General features: G+C 42.2%; 1 protein-coding gene across 1 annotated transcript in view; it reads right to left on the bottom strand.

Annotated features, from left to right (window-relative positions):
* Nucleotides 1–25,000, bottom strand: part of MGMT (O-6-methylguanine-DNA methyltransferase) — a 140,263-nt gene that overhangs the window by 18,127 nt on the left and 97,136 nt on the right. The window contains exon 5 of the mRNA XM_032694973.1: nt 13,603–13,760. Within this exon, the coding sequence (XP_032550864.1) occupies nt 13,603–13,760 (158 nt within the window). The remainder of the gene's footprint in view (nt 1–13,602; nt 13,761–25,000) is intronic.

Below are 25,000 nucleotides of genomic sequence, written 5' to 3'. Positions count from 1 at the left end.
GGGGTTTAGGGACATCCAACTCCTACCTGGGCAGTGCAGGGAGCATGGAGAGGTTTAAGGAAGACAAGGTTCCCAAATCTGCAGCATGAACGTCTTGCAACTCAAATCTGAAGCATCAACAAAGACCTGTTGGTACTTTCACAATCCCAACAGGCTGAATGACCATGGACAGGAATCTGATCCAGCCTTACACTTTCCACTCAAAAAAATCTCATTCCAGGAGCAAATATTTTTGCTTTGTTTCAAGTACATCAATTTTGGGAGAAGGAGATTGTGCAAAGTATGTAAAAGTAACCTTTTAACGACTTCATGAACATTTTTAACCCACACAGGAACTGCTATAGACATAAATACAAGAGACCTGCAGATCTGGGCAACTGAGAAACATCAACCAGCTCCTCATTCACTGCAAACTCAGCTTAACTTGTCATATTTTATCATTGTTTCATGCCCTACAACACTCTTTCCTGTTCTGGAACAGACACAGAATAGTCCTTCCAGAGACACCACGCACCAGCTCGGCTGCAATTTCTAAGTGACTGGGCCAGAAAATTAAATCTCTATTTTTCCATCCAAGATAGAAATAAATGAGGGACTTCTCTCCATTTCACCAAGAACTTCACCTGGACAGCTCCTAAATTCTCCTCATCAGCTGCAATTTGCAGACAGAGCTTGAGAATTGAACTCTGCTCTCATACAAAACCTCTACAAAAGGGCCAAGTGTGACAAAATGCCACCAGTAGCCATCATCTGACTTAAAACTGAGAAATTCCTGCTGGTTCACAATGAATGGAACCTCTGGTCACACCTCAACTCTCTTTTTTCCCATTTCTTGGAGTTCTTGTTTTTGCCTGGCTGATGCCAGGCCTGGGAAGGTCACTCCTCTCCCTCTCCAGAGAAAAAACCCCCAAAATTAAACTGAATTTACCTCAATTTGCATTGTTGGAAATCAAGATAAACACAGCCTCCCATGTGCTGCTACAATCCAGCTCTTCTGACTCGTCCTGTTAATGAGACACAGAAACCTGCCCAGAGTTCCTAAATAAATCAGAGGAGATGCAGTTTCCTAATTACACTGGGATTTTGGATGGGAAGGCAGGACCATCTGGTTATAGTTAGACTGGAACAGGCAGGGAGGTTCTGCAGAAAACTTCCCAAGATTTATGGATACGCTGCACGTGTCATTGTGATATTAATGAACCCAAAATACAAGGTGAAGAGAAAGGATTCAATGCTCACATGTGGTGATAAAGTACACCCTCCAGTTCATCCCTATAAATTAAGCTCACTAACATCAAAATTTCCAACTCATCACGATTTTTGGTTTGAGGTCTTGGTTCAGGATCATTAGTGGTAAAACTAAACCCGGGAGTGCAAAACTGGGTAACAAAACTGAGCATAAATTGGGCAGCTTTGGAGAAACAAAGTGACAAACCCAAACAAGGACCATGAATCCCTCTCAGTACACAAAACTCAGAACCACCATGAAGGAAGTGTGAAAAATGGCCTCTAAAATTAATAATATATATGTCCTACAAGTTTGCTGTTCATCATCTCAGGGCTCCAACACACTCCTATGATGGAAAGGAAAGAAACAAAAAATACCCAGAGAGCTGGAGAGGGACTTTGGACAAGGTTCTGGAGAGACAGGACAAGGGGTAATGGCTTCCTACTGACAGAGAGCAGGGTTAGGTTGGATTTCAGGAAGGAATTCTTCCCTGTGAGGGTGATGAGGCTCTGGTACAGACTGCCCAGAGAAGCTGTGGTTGCTCCATCCCTAGAAGTGTCCCAGACCAGGTTGGACGGGGCTTGGAGAAACCTGGGATAGCGGAAGGTGTCCCTGTCCATGGCAGGGGGTGAAATGAGATGATCTTTAAGGTCCCTTCCAACCCAAATCAGTCTGTGATTCTATGAAAGGAGAATAATCTCTCAATTTTGACACATTGCTTTGTGTAAAACTGATTCTGCAAACTGGAATTTGTTACATTATCTCACAAGCACAGACATATTTCCTCTATTAGACTACTACATCATGTACTATATATTTGGAATGCTATATATATATATATTTGGAACTAGAGGATCTTTAAGGTCTCTTCCAAACCAAACCATTCTACTGCCCCACAGGCCAGGAGGAATCACCTGTATTTCCCCAAGAAGTACATCCACAAACCAATTCTATACCTATCCATGAAACGGGGCAACACCAAGCCAGGTTATTTGGGAGAAAGGAAACATCATCTCCCTTCAAACCTGTCACAGACAACACTTTCCCCATGCTGGTTCACCACTGATATATGTCAGCATAGGTATCCTGGTGTCCTCTGGGAAGGCTGATGGCAGAGGACCCAGGCCTTGCAGGGGAGGGAGGCTGGGAAGCACCAGCGTCTCTCCTTTAGTTTTCCTTGCTTCACTCGTAATTGCTTTTTCTCTACAATTCCACTTAGAATTACACCAATGACGTGTTTTCGCTGTTTCATTTTTCAGCACGGCCCCAAATATCCACTCCCAAATGCCTCTGGAGCAAGAAATCTGCACCCCCAGTTGCTTTGTGAAGATCCTGTTGCCAAAGATAACCTGCCCTAGAAAATTAATATATGACACATGCAATGCAAATGTGCTTTACTACGTGAACAAAGTGTGAGATCTTCGCTGGGCTAAAATAGGAACAGCAAACCCTTTAGTTTTCTCTAAGTTTCTTCGTAAATGTGCATGTTCAAAATAATACTTTTAAATTGCTTAAATGCAAAAAAAATGGAACCATTTGCTTATTGCACACAAATGAAACCAGTATCAAAGCACTGATTATTTTTTTTGTTTGTATTAATTCATTATTGAATTACAATTACTTAATGTATGAATGTAACACGCACATAGCACTTTCCAAACACTAATTCAAAGATGATGCAACATCCTTCCAAGAATGCAGCAGCAGCAAATAATTCCCAGAATCTTCTGGCTTCAATCTCAAAGTGTGGGTTTTTTTTCTTTTTCTTTCTTATTTTTTTTTCTTTAATAAGTATTTAAGCAACTACCAAAACAACTGGGAAGAGGTGAAGTGTGACTCCATGAAGTCACTCAGCCTCTTGACTGATACTGGTGCCATCACACAGCTCTGCTTAAATGAACTGCAACTGGAATTCCCGAGATCCAAATTATTTAAACAGACATCCTGGAAGCAAACAGAGGAGAAGTCCTACCAGTGACCCCTGATGGGATTTCAGAGATTAGAGGTTGTTCAATTAACAGGCAGCCCTAAAATCAGTTTGGAGGAAGTTCTCACAGGTAACCTGCCAGGAGAGGAGAGTCTGCAAAAGCACAGACAGAAATTTGGGTTATTTGGGGTGTGAGAAGCAGCTGGGGCTGGGGAAACACCCCTGTCCTGCACCTCTTAAAGAATTATTTGATTTTCCAAAGCATCTAAAGAATATTACAGGGATTTTAATAAGTTGAGAAGGTTAATAATCACACATTTGATGATCCTTGTGGGTCCCTTCCAACTCAGAATATTCAGTGATTCTTTGATTTACCTTATCTAACAGCCATACTTTTTTAAGAAATTCTGCAGTATCAGGAAAATCCTTCTTGTGCTTCGCAAGCTGCCACAAAAAAGAGGCTGTTCCTCATCCTGTGCCCTCCTGCCAAACCCAATGAAGTCAGCACAGGCACAACATGTTTATACAACATTAAGGGTTCACGTTAAGCTGAAAGCAAGGAGGAAATTTGACTTTCAGATTGACAAATGAAGAGTGTCCGTGCATCCTGGTGTCTGCAACAAAGGAGACCGTTGTGTTCTGGCCCAAGCGAAGCCGTGTGCGAATCCTTAACAAACCCTCCTCCCTGGAAGGATGGTCAGAGCTAAGGTCACAGCACCCTCCATCTGCATTTCAGATCTTGACTTTTGTTGGCTTTACTATTTCTTTTGGCATTAAATATGAATGATGTTCCCTGAAACATTTGGAACATTAATTATAAGGAAATCAACATATGGAAACGTACGGCTCCGGTCATTGTTCACCTACGGAACGACAACCAGGAGCTTCCAGCAAAGTGCTAAAATTTAAAAGGGCCATATTCATTCATGTATTGGTGCAAGCTGCAGCACTATGAAGTACATCAAAAGGTGTTAATGGTTTCAATATTTATCTGCTGCAGGGAAGCACTCTAAAAAGAAGACAGAAAAAAATTCCTGCTAATGGCTGTGTCTCTCCATTAAAATGAAAAGCTTAATGCATCTTATAATCAGAGGACAATTTGCAAATCATTAAGAGAAATGTAAAATTCCATTAAAATACAAATCAAGAGTCCCTCACTGGACTAATAATCTTTTTGATATTATTTTGCATTCCGCTATTTCTGTTCCCAATATCCAGGCACCACAAATGATCAGTTCTTGAACATGCTATTTACCACAGCCTACTTCTTTAACGAGAGACTGAGAGAAGTATAATCTGCTATTCAGAGCAGGTACTAATGAAGAATTCCATATATTCTGAAATTTAATTAAAACCCCAAAGATTTCAAATTAGATGCAATTTGAAATGCCTGGGGCAGAAATACATGCACTTGCGTGGCAAGGGTATCACGCTGAAAGTTGATACCGTAATTGGTCTTGATGTATTTTTGTGTTGCCAGGCTGAAGCACAGAACTCATAACCATATAAAAATTCTCTGTAGATTACCTGCTCATTGAAAATGCCATCACTCAGGTAGTTCTCTACTAAATTACCATGCTACTAAAATGCACAAAGTGATTCGAAGAGAAGAGTGGCACAGCTGGTCGACGCTGCCAATGAGTTATGCATGCGTCGACGCTGCCTTTTTTCTTAGTAAAATATGCTCAGTTGAATATTAAAATATAATTGGCATTCAACCTAAGTAGCTTAAACCATTTTGTTATCTTCTTTTAAACCGATTTGGCTCCTCCACAGTTATTTTCAAGGATGCGATTCCCAAACTAATGACACCATCACATTCAGCTCGATTTGTACTATTTTACATTTGTCATAAATAGGGACAATTTCTACAGCCTTCTAGGGATGTCCTTTAATACTGGCTCCTCTTGAACATCAAAGGCCCAATTCATGGGGAAAAAAGAAAGAAAGGGAAAAAAGGAGTGTGCCATTTATGTTGTTCTTGCATATTTTATTCAGAGAAGAGTGCAGGATGCAAATTTCTAGTGAAAAGTGTGTTTTTACACTTAAGCAAGTCCTTGTTTTTCCCAGCAAATAAACTGGTCAGGACATGTGGTAAAACATCTTGGAAATGGGTCAGAAAGGGGCATCCTTAGGTCAAGAAGCAGCAAAATATCTATATTACGAATTTTCTTCCCCTCAGAGGAATTTATTTATGTGTCCTTAACATAAAGGCTGTTGGAAATGCCACTATATTGTTATTTTCTGAAAAAAAATTAACAACATTACTTAGAAACAAGGTGCTCACCATAGTAACAGTCCCATTAAGCACATTTGAAACACTAAACAGGTTAAATGTATGAGTATTGATGATATTTCCCATCAATAAGGGGTTTTAAGGAAACTTGCCTGAAAGTTCATTAATAAAATGGGTGTGGGAGCCTGTATTTATAAAATCCTTTCCTTTTATCTTGATTGCATGGGGTTTTATTAAGGAGGGGTTCAAAGGTTACGTGGGGCTGCATGTGTGGCAAGCAAGCCAACAAATCAAAGGAAAAATGAATTAAATTAAACTTATTCCTCACAGGTCTGCAATGAGAGCAGGTTGTGAGGTCTGGGTGAAGATGATGAACACGCGGCTCTGGATACAAAAAGTAATTTTCCTACACTGGTGGGTTTTTTCCACCTTCAATTCTTACCTTTTTATCTAAATCTCACATACAAGCAGCAATGTCAAAAGTTACCGGGTTGGTCAAAATGTTTCTTAGCTCAGGGTCAACTGATTCCTTGTATTTCAGGGGGAGAAAAAGGATCTTATTTTGAACAAATTCACTTTATAAAGAAGCATCATGTGCACGTGGCTTTTACAGCTGCAGTGAAACTGATCCCACTGCAGATACATGTAAAGGTATAGATCATAGAATCATGGAATGGTTTGGGCTGGAAGGGACCTAAAGGATCACCTTGTCCCTGCCACGGAATCCCAGAACGGTTTGGGTTAAAGCCCATCTCCTTCCACCCCCTGCCATGGGTAGGGACCTTCCACTATCCCAGGTTGCTCCAAGCCCTGTCCAACCCGGCCTTGGACACTTCCAGTGATGGGGCAGCCACAGCTTCTCTGGGAAATCCATTCCAGTCCCTCACCACTCTCATAGGAAAGAATATTCCCAATATTCCAGCACCAAAACACAAATCTTTCCTTTCTAAACAAAAGCCTGGTTTTGGAATGATTTCAGTATTCACATCCCTGCAGCTATTTCAGAGTCACCATGGCTTGCTCCAGTATCCCCAAATTCTCTGGGAACAAGTAAAAATGTTGCATTTTACAGATGAACATTTCACTCTTACCTAAAAAACTCTATTTAGATAATGTTTTTTTATTCTAACTTTGGCCAACCTGTAATTAACATCAAGAACACGGAGAAGAAAGGATTATCCTACTGAAAATAATTAATTTTAAAATGAATTTTTTAAAATAAGTGATCCTTTCACTGCCTTCACCATGACAGGACATATGGATCTCCCCACCCCTATTTCTCTTTTAAGGTCACACTTCAGGTGATAGTTACCCTACGAGGCTCCACCAAAGGCCCATGAACATCTGCAATCAGAATATTTGCACCTAAGAAGGCCTGCATTGTCCTAAATGGCCCATATTTGGCAGAAAATTTATCCTATGAACAGTGAACTCTAATTAAAAGATACACTTAAAACCACACAAGCTTCCACTAAAAATTATGGGAATTTTGCTCTGAATTCAACAGAAATTGGGTCAGGAATTTTGTAAATATTTTTGTCCTGAGTGCATTTGTATTGATTTTTTGTTTAGTTTTTGTTTTAAAAAACATATAGTTGATAGAAAGCAATGGGTCAACTGAGCTGGAAAAAGAATATGAGATATAAAAGTAACTGGGCTAGTCTGGGGTTTTGTTGTTTCCATTTCTGAAGGTTGGGGAAGATTGATTTCTGTTTGTAGAAAACTGTAGGAAAGTATTGGATTGTAAAAATCCATTAAATATCTTGCAAAACAGTGACTTTCTCCTTATCAAAACTCTTCTCACATGAAATGCTAATAAAAGAAGATGCCAGTCTCTGGAATTTGAATTTTGAGTTGGCAGACAGAAATATGAAAGCTTGTCATCTCTTTGCACTTGAATCTGCCATGTCCAGATATGTGAAGTACGAACCTTTTTGAGCAGATTATTTCATATTTAACGTTTTATAAAAGCCTAAATGGAAATGTATTTGCATGTCTGATGAAGCTGCAGGGTTGAGAAAGGGAAAGTCAGGAACATTTCTCAACTCTTTTTTTCTTTAGTGAATTGGATCTCTACTAAAAAACTAAGAGAATTTCACAAACTGCAGCATAAATCAATGGTAAAAATGACATTTGGGATCTGTATAGGGAAAGGAAAGTCTTGCCTCCTCCTCAGCAGATGACTCAACAATGTAGCTTAAGAACAACATAAATATAAAAAATATAGAGTCATAGAATCCCAGAATGGTTTGGGATGGAAGGGACCTTAAAGTCCATCTCATTCCAACCCCTGCCATGGGCAGGGACACCTTCCACTATTCCAGGTTGCTCCAAGCCCTGTCCAACCTGGCCTTGGACACTTCCAGGGATGGGGCAGCCACAGCTTCTCTGAGCAACCTGTGCAGGGCCTCCCAACCCTCCCAGCCAAGAATTCCTTCCCAATATCCCATCTAACCCTGTCCTCTGGCAGTTTACACAACCTGGTGGATTCCCACTTTCTCAGCTGAATTTATTGAATTTTTCATTTTTACTGGAAATGATGGAACTATGGAGAGATGATACAGGGACAAGTTGGTTCCTGGTCTCTCTGTAGGCTCAGTTTGATGATTTTCCTATTGGGGATGGTTGACATCTGACATCCCTGAGCACTCTCCAACTACTCCTATTTTTCTGATCAGTTTTTTTCATACCTTCTCCCCTTTGAGCCTTGGACCTTCCCCCCTCTGCTTCTTCATTCTTGTCTTCTAAAGAATGACATTTTACCAGCCATTTCTTTCCCACTGGACATGAGCACAGAGTTCCTACACTGTTATCCATAAACTGGCACCTGAGGCTTCAAACTTTTCAGCTTTATTTGACAATATCTCCATAAAGTCAATGATTTTTATGATTTTTTTAAAAACTCTAATTTAAAGCAGGGGAAAAGAGATCTGTATTCATTTGAATAATGTAAATGCTTTTCTTATTTAAGTAATTTTCATATATAGAAAAACTCTTTGGCTAAATGTATGTGAGAAAAATTTACTCTCAGGATACAGAGCACACTGTAATTAGGGTGAGTAGCCATTAAAATCTTTTAAAACATAAGCATTTAAAACAATAAACTTTTTAAACATAAGCATTGAGTGGGTGTTCAATTCATCATTTTAGAAGTACACAAATTACCAGCCCCACAATCCTGTAATTTGAGCATTCCAATAACAAAAAAAGAATAAAAAAATACTTTAGCCTTTGCTGACTTACAGTCAGAAAACACAAAAAAAATCCCCTTTTCTTTCTTAATTTGCTGCAGGCGTTGTTTTGTTTTTTTTTTTTTTAAATAGTTTAGAATATGCAAAGTCAGTAAAAGAAAGGTGCTACTATGTGCTCCTCCAGGAAGGGTGAAGAGCAATCAAGATGCAGTTAGGGAAGAATTTTCTCCATGGATGTTTTCCAGAGGGACAGATCCCACAGCCCTGCAAACCTAGGGAGCACAGGTGAGCAGCATTGGGGTGATGGACAAGTCCAACTCTGTGGAGGTGACACCAGAAAATGAAGAGTGTTTTCAGCCCATAACTGGTGTTTGACTGTGTTCACTGTCCTTTGCAAGGGGCTGTGGCAGTTCACCAACCCACACTGCTCTCCTCTTTGAGTGTCTGAACAAGGAGGCTCCCAGGAAATCACAGGGTAATTACTGATTACAGGCCTGGGAACGTCATTTTGGAGGGAGAATGGAGGTGCTCCCAGTTTCTTTGAAGACTGTCTGCTCCTATTATGCATGAGATGTTTCATCAATATCCCCTCTTGGATGAATAACATTACATCGTGAACGGGAAATTTCAGCTACTAATGTGGCTCATCCCTCTGCTCTCCATCCTCAGGCTGCTCCTCCTGGATCTTTTTGCACAGCTTTTCTCTGCCTTTGGCTTGCAAGATGACACAGATGAACACAGAATCATGGAATGGTTTGGGTTACAGGGGACCTTAAAGACCATCATGTTCCTGCTATGGGCAGGGACACCTACCACTAGCCCAGGTTCTCTTGTCTAATCTGGCCTTGGACACTTCCAGGGATGAGGCAGCCTCAGCTGCTCTGGGCAAACCTGTGCCAGGGCCTCACCACCCTCACAGGGAAGAATTTCTTCCCAATATCCAATCTAAATTGCCCTGCCTTCAGTTTAAAACCATTAGTGCCCTAATGCCACTTCCAGACCTGCCAAGCCCAACTCCCTCACATTGACACAGGAATTCTCAGCTCATTTGAAGGAACAGGGGGACGGAGCTGGTCTGAGGGATAGGCTCAGCTTTACTTCAGGCCTAGAACCTTGGTACAAGGACCTGATGGAGGAACTCCACCCTCAGGAACATAAAAACATGGCTTAGCACAGCTAAAGTGCTCACCCTTTGAGGACAGCGGTATAGAACCGCACGGCACACAAGGAGCAGAAGCCCAGGGCTGCTGCTTGTCACAGGGCAAAAGAAAACTCTCGTGTGTCTCCAATTTCCTCTGCTCTTGCTGCTCTAATGAGCCATCTGGTCTGCAAACACACACCCGCTCCCCGGTGCCGTGGCCACGCTCCCGGCGACTGCAGCCATCCCCGTCGGAAACCACCAGTAAAGGAATGTCAGGGAATTCAGGACTGACCAATTCACCACTGCCTTCCCCGTGTCACCAACCCACAAATCAACCAATCCATGTACAGGCTTCAAAACAATCACAGCATCCATTGTTCTTCCTCATATAAAAAGGGAGATAAATGACCAGGATACATTAAGACCAATAAAACATTTCCCATTAGGAATATCTGGTTTTTTTTCTGAGGTGTCCCCCTCAGAGAAGTAGGAAAACCTTATTTTTCTTTACTTAATGAAATTCCATATTGAGCACTAGTCATGACACAGGTTGTTGAAAATTCCAGATTTTCAATTACATTTAAAAAATAAATATATTGGCTGCATAGACAAAACTGGACAACCAGTAAGGTGGACAACTGGACAACTTCTGGAGGTGTTGGGAAATTAACTTCAAACTTCTTGCTCTCTCCAACTCCCTGACAGGAGGGTGGAGCCAGGTGGGGGTCAGGCTCTGCTCACAGGGAACAAGGGACAGGACAAGAGGAAACGGCCTCAAGTTGTGCCAGGGGAGCTTTAGATTGGAGATTAAGGAAAATTCCTTCATGGAAGAGGTTGTCCAGCTCTGGCACAGCTGTCCAGGGCGGTGGTGGAGTCACCATTCCAAGAAGTGTTCAAAACCATGTGGACATGGGTTAGTGGTGAACATGGTGGTGGTGCTGGGTTGATGGCTGGAGTACTTTTAAGTGTGTTTTCCCCTTTTAACAGCAAATTAGAAAATTAAAGGCACTTTAGAAAAATTTAAGACATAGAACGAACCACTGAAACAGCAAATATAGAATTTTTATAGAATTTTTAAATAGAGCAAATATAAAGCAGAGTAACTCTAATTTCTGAATTTGCCCATCTCTCTGCTCTTGCTAACTTAAGAGGTGACTGTCATGATTTTTCTATCCACAAGAAACTACGTCCTACAGCTAAAAAAAATCAGCCTAAAGCAGCTGCAGAGAACTGACCATCACAAAGCACTTCACACTTTTTTTGCTAAATGAGGAACCTCTTTAGTGTGTTTGATGTGAGCAAAACCTTGCTGTCCCCGGGTGATGTTAGTACAGAAAAATAAAATAAAATTCGATATAAGCACTGATTAGAAAGAAATTAGAAAGACATCAGTCAGTGCTGATCACTTTAGGATGGAACTTAAATCACCAAATATCAAAGAACCACACTGTAAATGGTTATATTTACAGAAAAAGGGGGGAAAAGAAGGGCCAAAGGTTTCAATGATCACAGAATGACAGAAGCCCAGACTGGTTTGGGTTGGAAGGGACCTTAAAGCTCATCCAGTTCCAGCCCCTGCCATGGGCAGGGACACCTTCCACTATCCCAGGTTGCTCAGGGCCCCATGAGTCACTGAAGAGCTGCTGATGAACGGAGATGTAAGAAAAGCAATATGATGAGAAAAAGCCTTCTTGGCTTTGGATCCTCATGATCTCACTTATGTTTATTCTGCATTTTTAAGTGCCTGGAGAAATGAGTAGGCACTTTCAAATGTAAATGTGAAAAAGTAAATACATACCAAATTCCTAATTTAGCACAACTGCAATTCTGACGTACAGATAAACTGAAATGCAACCCATCATAATTCGATTTTTACCTTACCTTTCTCCTAAATAACTTTTAAAACGAGTTTTTACAAATTTTTGACATCTATTTCCACATTCCTTCCAATATAGAATTTTTTTTTTCTATTTCATGAAAGCATTACTAGGAGAAAACAAGAGAAGAACAGAAATGCTCTCACATCGTTGTGATTTGAGCCAATTAATTCTTCATTAGTGTTTCCATTACGTCCATGCCTTCCCCCAATAAAAAACACACACCTGGTCTCAGTCCAAGAACAAATAACTGAACTAAATTAAAAAAACCTGAACCTGCACATGTTAAAATGAGAAAATTGCCCTCCAGCCCCTCCCCAGCACCCAAATTGTGCTGCAGGTGGTCAAACCTCATGAGGACCAGCCTGGACAGTGGGACCACCAGTCTCATCCCTCACAAAGCCACAGGAGCTGCAGAGACCTGGTGTTGATGTTCATGGCCACCATTCACATTCCATCCCAACCCTGCTGCACCTTTTGGCTGGGTTGTGTTTTTGGGTAGCGATGAAGAACTTTCTCTCCACCCCCCAGAATTCAAGGGTGATGATTTCTTTCCCTCTAGATGCTTCCTATTAACAATGATACTTATTTTTCCAGTGTTGCCTGCACAGGAAGGTTGTTGGGATGGACCAAAGTCTCCCACAAAGTCAAGTCAAACCTCTCAGGGCTAAACCCCAAACCAGCAGCTAAAACAGCAACAGCAGTGCTTAGACCAAGGAATTTCATTCACCAAGCTAAAAAGAATTCAGTTAGCCCATTTAGGAAAATTAATGAAAGTAAAAGCATTACTTTAAATGTTTTATAATCTTCTGGTGGATAATCTGGGAAGCAGAATTCCCCTGATGTTCAGAGATGGAAGGAGAAGCAGCAGTAACTATTTCCCACCCGGCTTTGCCCGTTTTCACATTCACCTCAGTGCTAAAGTTTTCACAATATGGCACTTTATTTCATCCCAGCTAATAAAAAATTCCTCAGTACCATCCTGGAATTCGGAAAATTCCTCACACTGAGGAATTTTCATACCAGGGAAGAGAAAGTACAGAAGATCCTCATGAAAACAAAGGTGCTGTGCAAAGCTCATGAAAAATGAGAATCCCTTATTCACTGGGAAATGATGACATTCACAGGCAGACAAAAAGACACTGCAAAAATCAGACTTCTGAGATAATTATTACTAATAATCAAGTGATTGATTTCTGTTATGAGGTCTTGGGGAACACAGACAGTAAATGGGGGATGGAAAGGAGGATTTTTTTCTCAGGTCCTGTTTTTATCTAAATACATAAACAGAACAACTTCTTGGTAAAAATTGTTTTGTTAAAAAATACCAACACATTTTTTACAATAACTTTGAGGAATAAAACCACAGCTACCTTATGCAACTTATCACTGACTGCTTCTATGGTCCATGTTTATTGAGATGAACACAGAACCATAGAATCACAGAATTGTATGGGTTAGAAAAGCCCTCTTAGACTATCAGGTCCAACCATCCACCAGCACTGCCAAGACCACCACTAAACCATGTCCCCCAGTGCCACATCCACATGGCTTTTAAATCCCTCCATGGATGGTGATTCCACCACTGCCCTGGGCAGCTATGCCAGGGCTGGACAAACTTTTCCACGAAGGAATTTTCCCGAATATTCAACGTAAATCTCTCCTGGCACAACTTGAGGATGTTTCCCCTTGTCCGGTGCCTCGTTCCCTGGGAGCAGAGCCCGATCCCCACCCGGCTCCACCCTCCTGTCAGGGAGTTGCAGAAAGCAATGTCAAAGCCTCAACCCCCCTTTTGCTGATCAAAAGCTACTTTAAGTGAACAACCCTGTCACTGAGAAGCTCACAACCCTTTAGATGTGTTCATATTCCAATCTTTCAGGCAGCACATGTCGACAGCTGAACCACATCATTTTTATTGCTGCTGACCAAGAATGAGGGAGATGGGAGACAGCACCCCTGGATGATGTGAGCAGGGAGGGGATGGGTGTCCCGTGGCACTGACCTTGCTGGAGCAGTGGGTGGTGGAAGGATGGCACGGGAAGGTTCATCAGGGTGGCTGGCTCACAGAAATAAGCTCTCAGCCAGGCCATGCACTGTTCCAGTGGCTCCGGCATCTCCTCCGCTCCCTCACACACTTCACAGGCAGCCGAGGCCTCTGCCCTGATGGGAGAGACAGAAATGAAAAATTACAATGATAAAAATTGCAACCTGGTCTAGTGGAAGGTGTCCCTACCCACGGCAAGGGGGTGGAATGAGACAGTCTTGAAGGTCCCTTCCAACCCAAACTGTTCTGGGATTCTGTGAAAAAACTGAATGTGCACATTCTGTATATCAGCAGAATAAAAACCTCAGAACATTTAATCTGGAGTTAGACTCCAGCTATTTTCTGTTCAGATAAAGGTGACAGGATTCCTCATAGCAGTAACAAAAAAGCACACTCATCACCTCTAGAAATGCAACAATGACACAACTTTAGGTACAGCTGTAAAAAAATCCATGGAAGATCGGCATGAAGAAAATGCTGTGTGTGAATAGGAAATGTCAGAGAGCAAGAAGACCACCCAAACCCACGGTGGATGACACATCCTTGTGCTTCCGTGGAGGTTCCTCCTCCATGTCCCCCAAGGGCACAGTCCCTTCTCCCCAGGGACTATCCCTGGGGAAAGGAGGAAAGGAAGCAGCTTTCTGCCGCTCCCGTGCCTTCCTCTGCTCCGCTTCCTTCCAGCAACGTGGCAGGTCTCTGCTTTCCTCCCCTGATTGAATTGGAAGGAAGCAATTGAGAATTCATTTGATTTTCAATGGCAGCTCCTGCTTGCAGGGTCTGAAGAGCAAAGCGAGCGAACAGAAAGCACCTGTAAATAAAAATGTGCTTCTTCCCTTGCTCCTTTTTTGCTTCTTCTCCTCTGGAAGAGCAATGTGTGTATGAGAGCGATGAAAATGTGAACATTGGATTTGCACATATCCAGCTGTGTTTCCCAACCTGCGCATTTTCAGGGATGCAGAGCAGTGCTGGGAAATGGGTGGTGATGGTCTCCTGGTGCTTCCAAGGCTGTGATGTGGTGGGGATCTCTCCAAACTGCAGGATTTCAGGGTACCAATAAACAAACAGCTCACTAGTAATGCACCCCTGGGAAGTGACAGAGACAACACCAAGGGTGATGGCCAAAACAGCAATCCCTGTCAATAGTCTCCTCATATCCAGAACCTTCAGCACCACTGATGAGCCATCCAAAGGTTTTCTGATTATTGCAGCTTTTTTTTCCCAGGCGGAGCCAGAAGTTCCTCAACAGCAGAGCCTTCTGATGAGAGGCTGGATGTGTCACAAAGCAGGAGGAAGGAGAGAATTGTAGAAACATCAAAATAGATGTGAACCTGAGACAATGGAAAAGTAGAGGAATTGTGCCACCCAGTTGTGGGGAAAGAGCAAACCACACCCAATTCCCAGCACACTGCGAGGGAGTGACAGTATTTTGTGAGATCTCTCTGAGGAAAAAGCCAAGGCAAATGAAACGAGTGATGTTCCAGTAATGGCATCAAAGGCACTGGCTCTGCCTTTGACACAAGGCACCTCTGCGAAGAGACTGAGCGTCTTCCCACTCCTGATGCACAACAGCCCGTGGAGCCGGAGCGACAGGATGTCGGCGGGATCAGCGGCAGCCCCAGCGCTGCCTCCAGACAGGATAAATGATGTGCTGGCAGGAGCCGGGTCAGGGCCGCTCTCAGAAGCGAGGCCCTCACTTGCCTGGTGCCTGATCAAACGGCCCTGCCATGTCCCCCAGCCCCAACTCACTTTCCGATTAATTGTTAACCACGTAATTACTGATGAGGAAGTGGCAGACAACAGGAGGGACACAGAGATGGACAATTAAAACACTCCGGTCACACCAGAATCCGTGGTTTGGAGCAGAGGCAAAACAACACAGAAGAATCAGATTTGGATTCAGTTTGTTGGTAATTAAGTGTACTTTTATTTCTCCTTTTCCATTTAGTTATCAAATTAATGCTTTTGATTTTTCTTTTTGTGTGTGAAGTAGGACCAAATTGCTTTATAAAGCTGATGTCTAAAGCTTATGTTATTTTTCTAATTAATAATCTTTCTCCTAAAAAAAAAAAGTATGAGAATCCAAGCATCCAAGCATAAATTTTTTTACATGAAACCCTCCAATATGGACTCAAACCAAGCTTCCAGCACAAGGGATAATCCATTATTCCACACAGATACAACACAGCAAAATATGGCTCCATTTTACCATGGATTGCTGGAGCTACGACAAAATAATAATGACAGAATATAACGAGAACACCTCTGAAACCTCCATGAGAAGTTGGGAGACTTTTCTGCTCTATTTATCCAGAAGAGCACGGAAAGCGCTCAAAACTACAGTCGCCTTATGTTTTTCACATCATCTTGTTTCACATTCTCAGGAGTCTGGAAATGATTTGGACTATAATGTCATCATAAAACTGAACGACTTCATCTCCTTGGAGCTCTGCGAGCAGCAGCCCCAGGAGCTGCCAGACAGGGACCAACCTAACAGGTCCAAAATAACATCATTCACCCCCAAATCAGGCTGGGAGTAGCTCTGGGGAGACTCTGGGAGCCCCTTCCAGTGCCTAAAAGTACCCAGAGAGCTGGAGAGGGACTTGGGACAAGGGCCTGGAGAAATAAGACAAGAGGGAATGGCTTCCCACTGCCAGAGAACAGGGTTAGATGGGATACTGGGAAGGAATTCTTGGCTATGAGGGTGGAGAGGACCTGGCACGGGTTGCCCAGAGAAGCTGTGGCTGCCCCATCTCTGGAAGTGTTCCAGGCCAGGTTACACGGGGCTTGGACCAACCTGGGCTAGTGGAAGGTGTCCCTGCCCATGGCAAGGGGTGGGACTGGATGGGCTTTAAGATCCCTTCCAACTCAAACAATCACACACACATGTCTCACTTCTATCGGGTGTTCCCTGCAGAAGTGCTGTTTGGGTAAAATTTTTTTTTTTAATTTTTTTTTAAATTACTGGTTTTAAGAGCAGTGCCCTATCACTGCTGAACATCTCCAGATGTTTCTGGTGGGACCATTCTCCCAGCAGTTCAACACCAGACACTTTCCCAACACCTGCCAGCTCCATGGCCACCTCCACCTCAGCCAAGAAAGCGAACCCTTTGCACAGCGAAAACGAATTTCCTTCCAAGAATGCACTGACTCCTTTTCCTACAGGATACAAATTCCACTTGCCAACATACACACCAAGAGCTTCAAATTGGCAGGGAGTTAAAAAAAATAAAAACCCCTCATATTAATTTTGCTTGGCTAGAGATGGTAACAGCTATTCCTGGGAATTTGACAGCATTAATAAAGAAAAAGAACCAACATAGCTTATGCATGGGTGTCTTCTGCTGGCCCTCCTCCCATTCCTGCCCCTCCTCCCACTCCTGCCCTTCCCTCCTCCCCTTTCCCATTCCAAACCTGAATAGCAGGACTCCTACAAAAGGCATTAAAAATCCAACTGAAAACACCAGCTGCCTTTTAAAGGATTTTCTCAGGCTTCAAAGCCGTTTCTTGGTCCAACTAAACCACACATTTGTTTGAAAAGCAACGTCAAAGTGGCCTCAAAACAGGAAAAGGGAGCAGATGAGTTACATAACGGGAAATTTCCCCCCTTGTAGGAAATTCCTCTGCTCAATATTAGACTTCTTGGAAGGTTTCTGAACACTCTACTCCATCCATGGATTTTCAAGAATCTCTACTGGAGATCTACTGGGGGTGAATGATGGTCAGGAAAAAGTTCAAAATTAGGGAAAAATACCCATCTAAGAGTCATATTAACTACTTGTGCCTAAATTTTAGCAAGGAATAAGAAAAAGGAGCCCTTCTTAATGTCCTGCCCTTGGTGATCCCCAAGGAAAGGACCTGTTCTTGGTCACAGAGGTACCAACACACAGGGTGGAAGCCAAAGTGGCTACTCATTATATTTTACCTATAGGAAGCTCAAGTCTTAAACCTTCAACAAGATATAATTTTATACAGGAAAATAAAATCAGCATATTCATCTAAAGAGAAAAAGAACGAAAACCAGAATATACAAAAAATCCATCTGCTTTACTTTTGCCCCAAAGAATATAATTTTCTTTCCTTAAATACCAACACCTTTTTCTCAAATGGGGCTAGAATGATTCCATAAATAAAGAATGGGAAGGATTTATTTAAAATGCACCAGTCTTATTTAAATCACTTCCACTTTCATCAGAGACTGTCACTGCACTTGTTTTCATTAGTGAATTATGTTGGGTGCTGCCTGACCTCTCAAAAAATTCAAAGAGAAGGTTTTTGTATTTTCACCTGGTCAACAAGTAATCACTGCTGTAAGGTTTTAGTTTGTATGTATTTTATTTAATTATGTTATTATTCTATTTTATTGCACTATTTTATATTTTATTTTACATTTTTTACTTTATTTTATTTTATTTAACACAGAATTCTTTTGTTTGCATTAACATGGCAGCCTCTAACATGTCAGCAGTGAGTTACACGTCCGTCTTAACTTTTTGGTTATGCAAATAAACTGGTTAAATGGATGTTCAGCTGCTCATGACCAGCTCACCTTCACAGCTTTACAGTGTGATGCTTTAATTAAAACTCCAAACTCCTCCAACAGAAAAAAAAAAAGCTTGTTTTAAGCTACAAAAAGACATCTAAAATACATATGTATTTTTTAAAAGTGGGTGTCTCTGTGTGTACACTTGCAAGAGACTTTTTTTCCAGGCCAGGGAATCACTTCTGCTGATCAGATCTCCAGCCTGTGGTGGTGAAGTCCAAGAGAGCCATATGATCACCCCTGACATGGAAATCCACCACAGCCCAGGAGCAGCCCTGCTGCTCCAGTTTTCCCACCCAACAGCTATTCCATGCCATTCCTATTGCAATCCCATGCCTCTCTTTCCATTACAGCCCTTTGTAAAGCCTGAACACACCAGGGAAGCCAGTTGGCTCCTGTGCTTGTGCAGCTGAGAGGTGTCTTCCCAAGGCTCCATCCCAGCCGTGTTTCTTCTGTGACTTCTCATGTTTGCATGGGATGAAATGAAGGAAAAGATGGTTTTAGCAGAGCGGGAGAAAAGCAGAAACACCACCTGTTTCAGTTTAACGGGCTCCTTCCAAACCACTTGCCAAGAACTGGAAGTTTCTACTGCTCTTCCAAAATAAACATGTAAGCAGCAGATTGGCTTCAGGATCATCCCAAATAGTTTAACCATGATGAAAATCAGAGAAATGTTGGGAGAAGCCATGTTTTAAAGGGGTAGGATTCCAATTATTTATTTCTCAGCTACTTTTTGCCTCAGTCCTTAATAAACCTTAACAGAAACAAGACGGACCTTGAGTTGCGTTGAAAGGAAGAGAAAATATCACAACAGCTCTGCTGGCACGTTCTTTGGGGTGAAGCCAAGAGCTGGCAGCTTCCTTAGGAAAAATATCATGAGGATGTTGTATCAGCTCCCATAACAGACTTATAAAGTATCTGTATATTTATAAAATATTTGTGTATATTAAATATAATCGATTGGTTGAACACAACATCCCAAGCTCAGTTCCACTGCCTGGAGCCACACACATCTGAGGGTTTTATCCCCGGAAAACTACCTCACTTCCAGAGGTTTGCCTAAGAAGAGATTTATAACTGAAGTAGTGAAAAGTCCCTTTATTTCAAATTGGTTAAGAAATAAACCAAAAAAGTTAAACTCACAAATAAAAAATCAGAGCTTCTCCTATCCTGCAGTCACCTCCAGGTCACTGGTACATGTGGGCAGACTCAGATTAAATTATGAATTTTTTTTTGGTAATTTTTAAATTTTTCAATTATGTAATTTTTCATTTTTAATTTTTTTGGAGCAATTTCTGCAATTTTTGTTAGTAACGTAATTACTACAGAAATAGAGCTTCTAAATCAGAGTAAACTTTTACATTTGCAGGAGAACTCACTGTTGACCTGAGTAGTCACTCTTGTCATAAACAGGTGTGAGTAGCAAGTATAATTTAAGAGTATTATTTTTAAATGGCATTTTTTTGTTTGATTAGCAAATGACTGACGACAACTCTCCACACAACTCTCAGACATGTGAATTCACCTGAAGTAGGGCCTGTATAAAAAGTTGCACTGTCTTTTTCTCATAATCACATACATCTGTGCTTGTCTTAGCAAATAATTTTTCTCTTAGAGAAATAGCTGGTGTGTTACTCTTCAAATGGAAGAATCAGTAATGATTAGCAAACCAAAATTAACATTAAAATGAGACTCAGTGATGTGGCGTTATTTGTTCCATAATAAACACAGAGTTAGCTGGTGTTTTTACTGAAGCCTTTATTGTGAAATTAACTGAAAATGTATTTTATCCACACCTAAATGTCATTTAAATAGCCTTTCTTTGATAGATGAAGGCTAAAGGGCACCCCAAAACTGCATCTGAATTATCTGGTCTCTAATGATTCCGAAACGATTACGGGATGCAGAGCAATCTCGTTAAATTTTATTCCAAAGCTTACTACACTTGTGTTTTCTCTTATTTTTCTATCAATGAAGCCCAGGAGGTTTAAGAACAATTCATTATGTATGAGACCCAACTTACAGTGCTTGACTGTTGATTAATGGCAAAGTTTGCTGTGTGTACATTTGCAACATTAGATACATACAATATGCTAACTTATTCTTCCACCGAACCTAATTATTTACCAAAATGACTACTTGAGACTACAATTTATTAAATGCATGCATCCAGTCTCGATTTGGCCCCAAAAGACAGCCTGGAATGAAGATCTTTTACTTGATGTGACAACTTCTAGAAACAATGTTATTAATATTGTAAATGTGGCAAATAAAGAGTTCAAATAGCCGGGTGGCTCTGTTGCATTTCTTCCCCACAACTGAATCAACGAACAAAGCAGATTTTTAGGTTTAAAATTCATGGAGAAGCACATCCTGACATAGTTTAATTTAGCTTCTTATAAATGAAGTGTCTGTATGATGGGAGGGAGAGATTAAAAAAAGGATGAGAGCTGCAATAAACACAATAACCCCCCAATTCGCGTCGAATGGCCCCGATGCCGCTGCATTTAAGACCTATTAAGAACAAATTGATGCATTTAGGGAAGAGCACAACAACTCAGGACTAAGACTTACTCCTTGTCATACAACCTGTGAAATATTTTCTCTATTCTGCTTTTATCTATTATCAAAGACGCAAATTCTTATGGATCTGATCAGTCAGGAATTCTGCATCCTGTCTTTAAACCCTGGAAAAGAGGCATCTGCACAAAAATTTGGGCATTGTATATAAACTCTGGATAAATAAGAATAAATAATAAAATAAATATAAATAATAAAATAAGTACATTAATATTCAAAATTATCAACTGAATATAATAAATAATAAATATACACTTCTTGAGTAAAATACAAAGATATCCATATGGCCTCATTTTTTTCCTCAATTTTTGCAATTAATGATGTTAAATTTGGGAACGAATCTGGGGTTGCCCAAGCCCACGATGCCTGAAAAGCTGCTGCCTGCTTATCCTGTATGTACCAGCAAACACTTCAAAGGAGAGAGTGAGACTCCTGTCTTCACATGCCAAGATAAGGAAAATCAATGTCAATGCCCAAAAGACTCAAGTGATAGCACTGAAGGTCATTAAATGCTACTCACTGCCCTGTACCATTAAAGTTTTGATTGGAATCCCATATAGGGAGACACAGATTTCAAACAAGATCTTGCCCTGGGACATGGTACTGTGAGACCATGGAGGGAACAGTGACCAGAGAGCGGAGACTTCCCGAGGAACACAAGAAACATATCCAAGGAAAACAATGCTCTGTGTGTGTGTGTGGTCTTGGCTTATTTTTCCTGAACATATTTATTGTGTTTTCAGAGAAGTGAATCTCATTATGGATAAAGGTCCGTTTAACGTTCTGCCCTTTTTCTACCTTGGTCTCCACCCATCCTCCTGAACTCACCTGGTTTGGACCATCCCAGTACTTGCTGTCTGACCTCACTGCTCTACAGCAGATTTCATGGTCCACCTCCATGCTGGTCACTAATTCCAGGACTGCTTTCTTCCCGTTTCCCACCCACATCTTTTCCAGGCTAACTCTTGTTATCTCCAGATTTCATTCTGCATGTTTCCACCTCCTCTGTGCTTTCAGGAATGATTCAGGTCAAGAAAACCCCAGTTAGTTCTGGAGCTCATCAGCACCGTAAAGTTGTATCTCCTTTGTGCTCAGCCCCACAAACAGCTCAGAGACCTTCCCCAGAGACCCACCCCCCTCCATGAATGAAACTCTTCAAAGACCTGCAGCTGGGCCCTATTGAGAGAACAAAAATACTCTGAGTATCAGAGCGACATCTTCATAAATATTTCTGCTTCAAATCAGTGGGTTTGGCAGCAGAACAACGGGAAAATTTGTCGAAAAGACAAAAAACCCCAATTTCTGTGCATCTTCTTGTTGGAAAGGACCACCCTGTTCTAGATTGAGAATAGGGGAGATCAAGCACATGCCCAAAAGACTCTGAACAAGCAACAAATAAGCAGATGCTTCACATTAAATGTTTTAAAACAAGAAACTAAAATTGAGCCAAGTTCCAAGCGGTGGCACACTCGAGATGTTCGGCAACATTAAGCATAGGTGATATCATCAGTTCTAGCTATAATTAGGTTAAAAAGAAAGTCAGTTAATTTTAGCACTTACAAGAAATTGTTACAAAACATTTTTTCTTATATAAAAGAACTCTCCCATCAGACCTGTGAGGTCGGTTTTATCACAGGCAATTAACTGTGTTAGGGCTGGCTGCAGGGGACCCTGAAACCACACACCACATTCCCTCTGCTTCTCCACTATCTCCTCTGATTTGGGGTATTCACCATGATCCCCCAGCTCAGGGCAACTGCCACGCAGCATCACCTTGTACATAAACCCACCACCCCTACCCAGAACCGTGCCTTGCAGTGATAGCCCAGTTGCTAACTGGTATCTGAAGTAAAACTTACATTTTTTTCCACATATCTCAGATAGATATAATCCCAATTATGCATGGATTAAAAAAAAAAAAGTCCAAAACCTAAGAGAGTTAAAATACACATTACAACCCTTCTACTGCAAGACCCAGGTCTCTGAGCTGGTGCACGGGGACACTGAAGGACAAAAACTTAAGGCTGAATTATTGGAACAGGGCCCTGACTTTGGATGTCCACCTTGACGTGCGTCAGTGCATGAATTCCAGATGACAGTGAGCACCAAGAATTATAACCAACAGCACCTGCAGATACTCCAGCCTATTAAAATGAATTAAGATACAGATAAATCAGGAACCTCTTAAGAATTCAACTCATCAGGACGTTTTTCAGAGCAAGTTCCCAGTGCAGGTGTAATGAAGTCTGTGCCCTCTGAGCATCTCCTGTTTGGGCCAACTCTGGGCTCACCTGATGCCTAACACACAGGAACTCCATCAGGGCAGACTGGCCAAGGATCTGATGTGCACAACTGGAGAATGATGAGAGTGTGTGGTGCAGTGACACACTGGAGAGAAGGGATGAGGCATCCAGAGGGACTTGGACAGGCTGGAGAGGTGGGGCTGTGCCACCTCAGGAGGCTCGACAGTACCAAGTGCAAGGTCCTGCTCCTGGTTTGGGGCAAACCTGAACTCAGTGGGCGGAGAATGGGTTGAGAGCCACCCCGGGGAGAAGGATTTGGGCTTGTTGGTGGATGAGAAGCTCAACATGACCCAACAATGTGCACTTGCAGTCCAAAACCCCACCGTGTCCTGGGCTCATTCGCACAAAGGGGGGATTCTGCCCCTTTGCCCTGCTCAGGTGAGAGCCCACCTGCAGAGCTGCCTCCAGCTCTGGGATGCCAGCACAGGAAGGGACATGGAGCTGTTGGAGTGAGTCCCAAGGAGGTCACACAGATGCTCCAAGGGCTGGAGACCGTCTGCTATGGAGCCAGGCTGGGAGAGCTTAGAGAAGGTTCTGGGGAGACCTTAGAGCACCTCAGAAAAACTAACACATGCCAATTAAAACAGCATTGTTAATAGAGATACACTCCGCAAAGCTTTTCTACAGGGCTTTGAGACTGTTGCCCATGTGCTTTGGCAGGACCTTTCCCAAAATGGCACTACCCAATGAAGAACTGGCTTCACCTCTTACCAATCTGACCTCAACCCCCAAAATACAACCCTATAACAGCAGGAAGAACAAAACAAACAAAGTATTTTCTTTCATTTGACTCACCATTTGCCAGCACTCCATGTTCACTCTCTGGAACACACCACAGTGCCTCGGATCACCTCTTTGGAACTCTGTAGTTACAGCCCATTGTATATGCAAGACAGGCACTTTTGCACACACACACACACACACACGTAGAGAGCCTTTCCCTGCCACAGGCCATCCCTGCATCTTCTGGATCAGGAGGGAAAGCTTTTCTCTCAGGTAACCAAGCAAGAATCGGAAAACCAGCGGGGCACATCAATAAAACCAATAAAAATACTGTTTCAAAAAACTGCTGTTACAATTAACTGAAATAACAGTCTATAAACTGCCACCTCAGAAGCAGCTTGTTAAAGGCTGAACATAGAAACTGTAATTTAAACACACTCTGCCCTTCACGGACCACCCTGGCCACAGGATGTCTCTCGTTTCTCCCATCTTCCCACAAATCACTGGATCCCAGGGGGATGCCTCATCACTGGGATCCAGGAGTTTCAGGACTTCTCCTAGGGCAGAGGTGCTGCCCTAGGATGTGGACCTGATGTGACCTTACAAATCATATACAAACCCCCTCACAGAGGACAGAGTGGGATCTAGTGGAATTACAGCTCAGGCACTGGTATATTAGAATGAGAGTGGTTTGGGTTGGAAGGGACCTTAATGACCATCTCATTCCCATCCCCTGCCATGGGCAGGGACACCTTCCACTATCCCAGGTTGCTCCAAGCCCCGTCCAACCTGGCCTTGGACACTTCCAGGGATGGGGCAGCCACAGCTTCTCTGGGCGACCTGTGCCAGGGCCTCACCACCCTCACGGGGGAGAATTTCTTCCCCATACCCAATCTAAATCAACCCTCTTACAACTAAAGCTATTCTCCTTTTCCTATCCCTCTTGTCCTATCCCATTCCTATTCTGAAACCCCACATCCTGTGGCGGCAGAGTCAGCAACACTCACAGACCATCCTTCTAAACAGACACAGACAAAACTCCTTACCATAACTCCATTTCAAATCATGTAGGAATGTTTTCCCAGCCTGCTCGCTCTCCTCTCTCTTTTGAAGTGGAACATGGTGCCTGGAGACTGTCATCCTCTGAGCTTTAGGTGCATCTGCATTACAACCCCATTAGCTTGTGTACTACACTCATTAATAAATAAGC

This window comes from Chiroxiphia lanceolata, chromosome 8, assembly GCF_009829145.1.
Source record: "Chiroxiphia lanceolata isolate bChiLan1 chromosome 8, bChiLan1.pri, whole genome shotgun sequence".
Lineage (NCBI taxonomy): Eukaryota > Metazoa > Chordata > Aves > Passeriformes > Pipridae > Chiroxiphia > Chiroxiphia lanceolata.
This window is presented reverse-complemented; position numbering and strand designations above follow the sequence as displayed.